Raw genomic sequence first — 9,959 nt, forward strand, 5'->3', positions numbered from 1 at the left:
GCCTGGATTTTTTTCTATTTTTTTTTTTTTATTATTATCGTCATTTAGATCATCATAATGGACAGCTTTACTGGATTTCAAAGATCTTCTGTTGGATGCGTTGTACGAATGTTATGCAAATACAACTATAAACGGATAAAAAAAATCAAGTCAGTCAATAAGCAGAAAATTGCTGGCGTTGAACTTGATGTGATATAAGAGGAATAAAACACTTCATGACGTACTGCTGTGGAAAATCAGAAATAATTCATAAATAAATCAATAATAATAATAATAATAATAATAATAATAGAGTGCTTTCCACTTTTAATATTTATGTTTATAAATGTAGCTATAAATGTGTAGCTGTAAATAATTAAACACTTCGACACTGTTTATAGGAAAATCTATTTGTAAACAAAATAAACACACAACAGCCTGACGTGTTAATTAACTGTTAACTAACACTAACACACACACACACACACACACACACACACAAAGTAAAAGCAATACATAAAACATACACGTCTAGCTAACGCTTAGCTTAGCATAGCAGTTAGCATAGCAGTTAGCATAGCATAGCTACAACAAAATAATGCAGATTAAATAAATAAACTATTTTGTAGATATCTCACCGGTCTTTCACCGCTCTCGGAAGTTTTTATTTCAGTCTCTAAGTCAGACTTCGACTTAAACTTCTTTGAATTTACAATGCTAATGTCTTGCTAACGCTAATTGTAATCTTTCATAAATAAAAAAAAGCCCTGGCTGAGTCTCAAATAGCACGAGAGCCCTTGTGTATACACACTATGGTAATGGTATGTAGTAGTGCCTTAGGCGCCCTATCTAGTCCACTTGATGTTCGATGGAAACGCAGACGCACTGACGCACGACGCATGCGTACATGCATGTTACTATGGAAACGACGTCCCAATTCAGCCATGTCAGGACGTTTTGTTTATTTACCTTTAAAACACGAACAACTTATATATTTTTTTTAAAAAAAATTGTAGTATTTTTTTTATTTGAAGAATATAAAAATAAAGCACTATAAATTATACATACAATAATATATACAGTGTATATCAGCCAATACACTATATCCCATATTACAAATCTAAATAAAATTAAAAATAAATTTAACATAAAATTCATAAAATGTTTTGCAACATTACTCCTTAACTATAAACATATATTAAAATACATTCTATTCTACTGAGGTGTACATTCTTTTTCATAGTCATTTCTGTTAAAAAAAAAATAAAAATAAATAAATATGTTTGTTGAATAACAATAAATTATTATTTATTATTCTTATTATTTAGAAATTATTATAAGTGTAATGATTATTATTATCTTTAATGTTACTCACGTGTTGCGGTACAGTCCTGCTGTGTGTGTGTGTGTGTGTGTGTGTGTGTGTGTGTGTGTGTGTGTGTGTGTGTGTCCATGCAGGAGACACATAATTTGGTCCTACTCTAAAATAGTCTTGGTTTCAATAAACATGATTACATTTCAATCAAAGAAAATAAATGAAGGTGCTCTCTCATACGCGTATCTAAAATAAAAGTATGTATATATCATATTTATAACAATCAGGAGTACTTTTAAAAAAGTCAATAAATCGAGATAAATACTTAAATATATAAATAGAAAGCAATAAATAGAGATGAGAGTGAGACGAGACGGAGAGTGTTCACGTTTCACTGGGTTTCAGCCACGTCTCCATTCAGTGCGCCGTGCGTAAAGTCTTGGGAACGCATGCGCTCCAGCGTGATGCGCTCGCTGCTGCTGATTTTCCCATCATGCAACGGGGCGGTGTGTATGCCCTGCATGCGCTCCTGTAGCCACTCCAGCCTCTGCTGTATGTGTTTACGTACGCCGACGCTGTGCATCAGCTGAACCTCACTGACGGACCTCCGTCTGTTTAGGAAAACACCAGACAGAGAACACGATAACGCGTTGAGGGTGTGATGACAAAGTGTCCTCGGTGTGTAATATCAAAGAACACAAGATACAGTCACGTTATCAGGAAATATTACACAACAATGTGCTTTTTCTTGCGCTGAGCCATTGCATGTTTTATTTGAATCCGGAGTTTCCAAATTAATACGATTTTTTGCGCATTTAATATCTTCACACCGAAGCCGTTGTGTAACATGAAGCTATCTCGGTGTATCAGGATGTCATCCTGCAACATTAAATATTTAAAGAACTATATAGTCACTTTGTTATCTATAAACAAAAAGATAAAACTTAGATATTTCAGAACCCGACACAGTAAGAGGATGTCCTCTATTGCGCCTCATGGTCGCTAGGAGTCTTAATATAAGGAAATAGAAAAGTTGACTAGACTGAATGAACAGCTTCTATCTTGTACTGTACATGTTGATACCTTTTCAGGAATGTAAGGATTATGTGAAATAAACAAATAGTCGATCTGGAAACAAACCCACAACAGACCAATATATTATTGTTATTATTATTTTTACTAAATCATTCATCTTCTACCGCTTATCCGAACTACCTCGGGTCACTGGGAGCCTGTGCCTATCTCAGGGATCATCAGGCATCAAGGCAGGATACACCCTGGACGGAGTGCCAACCCATCGCAGGGCACACACACACACTCATTCACTCACGCAATCACACACTAGGGACAATTTTCCAGAGATGCCAATCAACCTACCATGCATGTCTTTGGACCGGGGGAGGAAACCGGAGTACCCGGAGGAAACCCCCGAGGCACGGGGAGAACATGCAAACTCCACACACACAAGGCGGAGGCGGGAATCGAACCCCCAACCCTGGAGGTGTGAGGCGAACGTGCTAACCATTAAGCCACCGTGCCCCCTATTTTTACTAAATAATAATAATAAATTTCTAAACAGAGAAGGTTCATCATAGAATACATTTAGGAAGCGTCAACTCTACAAAACTTAGTTATTTGTTACAGAAATAACATTTTTTAAAAATTATTTTTAAATCTCTGTTTGATAAAGGAGCTGATGTTAACAAAGGGTTTACTTCTTTACAAGTTTCTTTTCTATTCCTTCTCATATATCATTTTATTTCATATATCATTTTCATTTCAAAAATTATAGAGAACTCAAACATTTCCCCAAATAAATGTTAGTGCCATTTAAACCTTTAAGAATTAGTTTAACTGAACTCTTACCACATTTTAGAATGCTATAACTACATTACATGTACCTTGTGAAACAAAAAGTTACCTGCATTATACATTTTCTTTCTATTACTGATTTAAAAGCTGTAAAAAAAAAAATCTAAATCTTGTGTTGTTACAAAAATCTTCAAGCTTTTTGTAACAACACATTTTTTAGGCTGTTACATAACATTGTGTAATGTGGAACTATCAAGTATCATGAAATCTCTGACAACCTTTACACAATGCAAATAAATAAATAAATAGATAGATAGATAGATAGATAGATAGATAGATAGATAGATAGATAGATAGATAGATCAAGAAAATAAATAGCCCTTAATTCAAATGAGTTTTAGCCATACAGAAAAGCAGCACTCAAATTTTAGCATAGTACATAATAATAAATACAATAATCTGAGCTAATATCAGGGTTTGAACAGAACTTTTAAAGCACTCAGAAAGTCATAAGATTATCTGGTGGTATTAAATGCCAATTTATTTATTGAACTTCTCTGTCCTATTCTTTCTTAGAGTACAAGCAGACAGAGTATCAAGGATATACTCTGGATATAAGAATAAATATTTAAGTTCTTTTGGAAATCATCAGCTTCCTGCTAGTGGTTTGATGTATATTAATAACAAATGAGATTAAAGTCCTTAAAAAGTTATATAGAGAGGAACAGAAGGGAGAAAAACAAAAGAAATGACTGATACTAACCTCAGTGGTCTGCAGTCTGCTGTCATGCTGTTGTACAAAACACACACACACAGAAAAACCATCGTTTTATCCAAACTTCTGGTGGAAACCATTATTCTTCCTTCTGTAAAAAAAACAAACAAACAAACAAACAAACAAAAAAGTTCGAGTTCAGGCTGAATGTAAACTTTGTCTAAGGGGAAGAAACTTAGTAGTTGGATAACAATAAGTGATTATATAAGTGTAATTATTATTGTTGTTATTATTATTATCTTTAATGTTACTCACGTGTTGTACAGTCCTGCTGTGTGTGTGTGTGTGTGTGTGTGTGTGTGTCCGTGCTGGAGCTGTATGGACTGTAAAAGTCCAGTTTGTGAAGCAGGCATCAGCATTTGGAGAAGAGAGACGCGCCTTTTAAAGCGCCGCTGTTCATTGATGCGCGTCTTTGTTATTGAGCGCCGCTTTTCCGTGATAGGAGTGCGCATGCGTCACATTTTCGTCACTCGATTATTAGGCTTTAAATCTGACCTTCTGCTAAATCTGAATGAACGCCTGCATAATGGGGGGGCAGACAGAAAGAGAGAGGGAGAGAGAGACGGACAAACAATGAAAGAAACAAAGAAAATGGTGAGGATGATGATGATGATGATGATGATGATTTTGTTTAGACCGCACCTTGATGTCATGGTAATGCTATTGGTCAGTACATATCAGAAATAGAGTCTGGGGAAAACCTGAGGAAGTTTTCATGTATCTGAACTCAGTCATAAAACCCCTCATAAAGTGCACATTAAGATTTAATTAAAAAAAAATAATAATAAATAAATAATTGATGTCTGTGCAAAAATGTCTGAATGTGATATAAATATTCTGTAATGACTTGGTTGCCTGATGTGTCTCTTACTTATTTTTTCAACATATTCTCGCATTTTTCAAAACAAATAGAGAACTGAGCAAAACTGATTGGACTGATATGAGTGTCACACGAAATATTTTTTAATTAGCTTTTACAAACATTTTCCAAGTTTAAGACTAACAAGTTAAGTTAAAAATTACTTAGACCAAGAATGAATAAGACATAAAAGTCTTAAAATATGAAAATAAACACATCCTTATTAGGAGACACAGCGACACTATACAGAATTAGAAAGACTGTGAAAGACTGTCAAAAACTCGCACCACAACTCACTAATTGATTCATTCACCTTTCAGTATGTGAGAGTTGAGACCTTCTGTTCCACCTCCAGGTGAAAAAAAGAACTGTACTAAGATGACTCATTAGTTAACGATGAGCGAAGCTTTCTAAATTCAGTGCAGGACTGACAGAAGAACCAAACAGGTCCAACTCATAGATCTTCTCTCACCTCTGATGGGTTTCTAGCGTTTCTCTCCAAGCCGTGAGGGACAACATGCGGAGAGACGTCACAGGGGTCTAAATGATGTCATGTCATGAGCATTGATGGTGTACAAAAACACTCCTTGCTGGAGATGTCGCTTCCTGGATCTTGGGCATTGCACCTGTTGATGCACTTTGATGAAACAGATGGTAAGTAATTTAAGTTGTTTTTTTAATGCACCTCGTTAAGAAGATTTATGGACCAGAACGTCACCCCTGTGCCGATGACCCTTTTGCGGAGTCGTTGTTGGCATGGTGTGGGTGTCTTCTAAGCCTCCCACGCCCACCAACATGCTGACCTTTGGCCTTGACATGAGATCATGTACCTCATCTGCATGGTTGTAGGCAGTAAAAATGGCCTTTACGGAGGTCAGGGAAGATCTACAGGCAAAGCCATAGTTCTCATTACTTCATGCTTGACCAATGCGAGTCGCATCATTTCAGGTATGCACCATTACCATGCGAGGGGGATTAAAATAGGAGGAGCGTATGGTCCGATTTGGATATGGTGATATTTTGCTCTCAACATACTCTGTGAATAAACTGCAGTAACTTGCCCTCAGTACTGGTGAACACTTTGGCTAAAATATTCAACTAATTATCCAGAGGTGTAAATCTGAAAGGATCTGTTTGAGATCTAGTTGCTGTACTCCACTTGGAAAATCAACTGATAGATAGCGAAAGAGAGAGAAAGAGAGAGAGACAGAAAGAGACAGACACACAGAGAAAAGAAAATATTAAAATAAACTAGAACGTACATTTCCTGAAGAAAATGTGAATGGTGCTTGCACGTGGCAAGTTCCCCTCATTGTTCTGAGTGTTTTGATATGTCACATGTCCATGTTGTAAAAAGATTTTGCATATTTTGGGGGCGGGGCTGCGGCACAACCGGAAGGCCAGTCAGTACACCAATTTAAAAGTTTGTTCAGAGTATCACCCTAAAGGAGCTGGCCGGGTTTGGTGTAGATGGTTCAAAAGCTTGCCGAGTTATAAACCTCCAAAGTTTATAATGGGAGTCTATGGGAAAAAAGGCCACTTTGAGACCCGGTACCGGAAGTACCCGTAATCGGATCGCTTAGAAAAGTCATAGCACACCTCTCCTCAATGAGCTGGTCGATTTGACACCTCATTCATGGGTCTAGGACAAAAGTTGCGGGACAAGTTACGTGCCGAATTTTGTCCGGAAGAGTATGCAGGATAGTAAGAATGTTGCTTTGCAAGCACCATTAAAAAGGTGGACGGATTTTGTGCCAAATTTCCTCTGAATAAATAATCAGATCCAAAATGTGCTCAGCAAGATATTTATGACGTTAATATGGGAAGGAATCTATCTATCTATCTATCTATCTATCTATCTATCTATCTATCTATCTATCTATCTATCTTTTTTACTAGTTTTTATCCCTAATAAACAAGTCTGAGGTGACCGCGGTGAGGAAAAAACCCCTCAGATGGAAGAGGAAGAAACCTTGAGAGGAACCAGATTTAAAAGTAAACCTCGTCCTCATTTGGGTGACACTGAAGGGTGTGATTATAAACTGTTATAAACACCAGAGAGTGTTATTATGGATAATGTCTTTTCTAAAGTCATACACAGTCTGACAATTGTGTCTTGATGAGGAGGATGTTGTTCTTGAAGACCACATGGAGCTGGCATCTGTTAGAATGTCCGAAATCTTCATGAAGCGGAACACAATTGGTATGTATCAGGATCCTCATAAGGTTTACCTTTTCTCACTGAAAACCCAAAAGCTTCATGATAACCTTCAAATAACCTTCAAATACAATTTTAACTGAAATTGAATTGAAGTGAAATATACGTCTTGACCAGAATGTCAATGCCAAGGCCAGAATGTCAAGGCCAATGTTTTTAGTGACAACACACGTCTGACACGACGACTTCCCTGAACTCTGAGCTTCCTTGCCAACATTAAAATAAGCATCTTGCTATGTGTGGATATAAAAATAGTGAAACACGGCTAGCAGGGATTCGGCACGAATCGTGCATGAGCAAGCAGAAATAACATGGTTGTGTCTGGAAACTTTCAGTGCAGCACCGCTTCCTCTGAGTCAGCTCGGAATTTTTTTTTCCACGGATGACATCAGCTCTAATGTGGAAAGACTTGTGTTCTGAGATGGTTTTAGTGTTCAACAGAAAACCTGAAGACCAGACACAAGTTCAAAATACACTCTTTAAAAAACAAAAGGTCCTTCCAGGTGTTTCAGATCCATCTCAAATTGCTAAAAAGCTTTTTATGATTTTTTTTAGCTTTTTCTTTCTAAAATGGATTCTGGCCTGTCTTTAGGTTCCCCCTAACTTTGGTCATATCACAAAAACATAATCAAATCTATCTAGTAGTTCCTATGTAATCAAATTTAGGATTGTCAAACCTATTTCTTTAACACTTGTTTTACTTGTCTACTAGTTTTATCATTTATGTCATCTGTATTAGCGTAATTTTGCTATTTTCTAGTCATAAATAACCATTTTAGGTTTGAAATGAGTATAAATTTCAGAGAAATAGGTTAAATAATTATACATTATTAATCTAAGGTTTCATATATTGGTTTGCAATGTATGCAGTTTTACTTTCCATGGAATCATCACTTCTTGACAGGCTGCAAAATAAATAAATAAATTAATTAATAAATAAAATAAAATAAAATAAAATAAAATAAAATAAAATAAAATCATAGCAAGTTCCCAGTCAAAACATACTACTAGGCAACTAGTTTTATATTTAAATAAGAGAAAACAAACAAACAAACAAACAAACATTGTATTTTAGACTCAGTACAACAATAACTAGCTAGTTTAAAATGCGACCTCTTTCTGTCAGGCCAAACCACACAACATTAAACGTAAAATTTATATCAGGTTCAAAACAACACAGTTATGTGATACTGAAATTCTTAACACAGTATTTCACACTGAATCATTTACTTGTCAGAATTGTGTAGAATTATAATTAAATCTTTCTGCTAGTTATAAAGACAAGAAACCTTGTACTTTAAACTATAGTTTCCTGAAAGCTTTCTTTTCCTGAGGCCCCCTCCTAGCTGGCTCACCAGTTGTCATCACTCACTCACTCATTTTCTACTGCTTAACCGAACTACCTCGGGTCACGGGGAGCCTGTGTCTATCTCAGGCGTCATCGGGCATCAAGGCAGGATACACCCTGGACAGAGTGCCAACCCATCGCAGGTCACACACACACTCTCATTCATTCACGCAATCACACACTACAGACAATTTTCCAGAGATGCCAATCAACCTACCATGCATGTCTTTGGACCGGGGGAGGAAACCGGAGTACCCGGAGGAAACCCCCGAGGCACGGGGAGAACATGCAAACTCCACACACACAAGGCGGAGGCGGGAATCGTGCCCCCCCGGTTGTCATCAGTCATTTATAAATATACTAAGAAATGTTCAGATCTTCAATTTTACTGAGATTTTAGCAAATATTTTTATTTTATTTCCAAACTCATCATCTGTTTTGATTAACTTCCTGATAACAGTGTGAAAATGAGACGAGGCTTTCTTTGTGACTGTGATGATTTGGACATTGGGGCAGAGGAACCTGAGGTGAGCTCAAACCATACATGATTAACACATACAGGTTGATGAAGTTGGGTGCTGAAACTCTGCAGCCTTTTAACACTGCTATGCTGTTGCCCTGGAAATGTTGGCAGAGACACGTGTTCTAACAGCTACACAGCAAAAAAAAATTTAATTAATGATGTCATAACATTTGCTGGTAAGCATGAATGTAGCATTTAAGGGACTGGAGCATCAAGAGCAGAAGAAATGAAAATAATAATTTCTTAAAGTTTTCCTTATTAAGTGTTTATTCTTTAAGGATCTAAATCTACATGCAGCTGCCTTTAGATTTTTTTTAAAAGCTAAAGTTAACAGAAATACGAAAGGAACTGAAACGGCTTCAGTCAAAGTCGCAAATTCACCTTATAAGGTAACATTTTTAAAAGTCACAGCGAGGATTATTAGAAAATGTCATTACTGACTAAACCCCTTGTTTTTTGAGGTTTCCTTTCAATAACACTTTAACGGCCATGCGTTACGCTGCCTGTGCTGACGACACACAGGCTGTAGCCTTAAATCTTCTCGACAGCACACAGACCCACAGAGCTCCATGGTGACGTCTAACAACCTCATGGCATGAAGCCAGAGTGCTCCCAACAACCTGGGTACGATTCTCACTTTCACAGAGATATAAACAATGATATAAACATGTCTCGTATTCTACAGTAAAAGGGTTTCTCTTGCTAAGATGTATTCAACAAAAAACCCTGAAAAAAAAAAACCAGATGCACAAAATGATCATGCATACACAACTAAATCAACAAAACCTAACAATGATAACCTCGAGCAGTTCTTAAATCATGTTAAAACAAGAATTCAGTCTCTATATCAAATTTATTTCATTCATGTAGGTAGTGCTGTTCTTGTTTACCGATTTTGTTTACAGATTTAAACACGTTCTCAATTTTATTTAACCCTTCAATTTCTTAGACCCTTTCTTAAATCTACAGATTTCCATTTAGTTTGACTGAATAGTGATTACTGAGCAATATGCTTTAGAAAATAAACTGAAATAAAACAAGTTTTTTAGAGTTAAAGAGTTAAATTTGATAATAATAATAATAATAATAATAATAATAATAACAACAACAAACATGTCCCCTAAAGGTTT

The 9,959-nt window shown here is 36.3% G+C and overlaps 2 protein-coding genes across 3 annotated transcripts in view; both read right to left on the reverse strand.

Annotated features, from left to right (window-relative positions):
• Positions 1–1,450, reverse strand: part of btbd10a (BTB (POZ) domain containing 10a) — a 16,416-nt gene extending 14,966 nt beyond the window's left edge. Inside the window, exon 1 of one of the 2 annotated variants that reach the window (XM_060884456.1) lies at positions 1,355–1,450. The gene's annotated coding sequence lies outside the window, so the exon portion shown is untranslated. Of the gene's footprint in view, positions 1–617; positions 764–1,354 lie in introns of those variants that run through there. The other variant, XM_060884455.1, reaches the window with a different exon arrangement.
• A 66-nt stretch (positions 1,451–1,516) lies between these two features.
• On the reverse strand, positions 1,517–4,159 carry pth1a (parathyroid hormone 1a). The gene is made up of 3 exons (XM_060884458.1): positions 4,137–4,159; positions 3,870–3,972; positions 1,517–1,905 (listed from the first exon to the last, which is right to left on the reverse strand). Exons 2-3 carry the CDS (start codon positions 3,959–3,961, stop codon positions 1,686–1,688), a joined length of 312 nt encoding a protein of 103 aa, XP_060740441.1. The 5' UTR covers positions 3,962–3,972; positions 4,137–4,159; the 3' UTR covers positions 1,517–1,685.
• Positions 4,160–9,959: the final 5,800 nt, after the last annotated feature.

This window comes from Tachysurus vachellii, chromosome 13, assembly GCF_030014155.1.
Source record: "Tachysurus vachellii isolate PV-2020 chromosome 13, HZAU_Pvac_v1, whole genome shotgun sequence".
In the NCBI taxonomy this organism is placed as follows: Eukaryota; Metazoa; Chordata; class Actinopteri; order Siluriformes; family Bagridae; genus Tachysurus; species Tachysurus vachellii.

Bases quoted from the DNA above. Each gene is read 5' to 3' on its own strand.
- pth1a (XM_060884458.1), bottom strand. From the start codon at position 3,961: ATGGTTTCCACCAGAAGTTTGGATAAAACGATGGTTTTTCTGTGTGTG. The intron at 1,906-3,869 runs GTTAGTATCAGT...TTTCCTAAACAG, and splicing joins GCAGACTGCAGACCACTGAG to ACGGAGGTCCGTCAGTGAGG.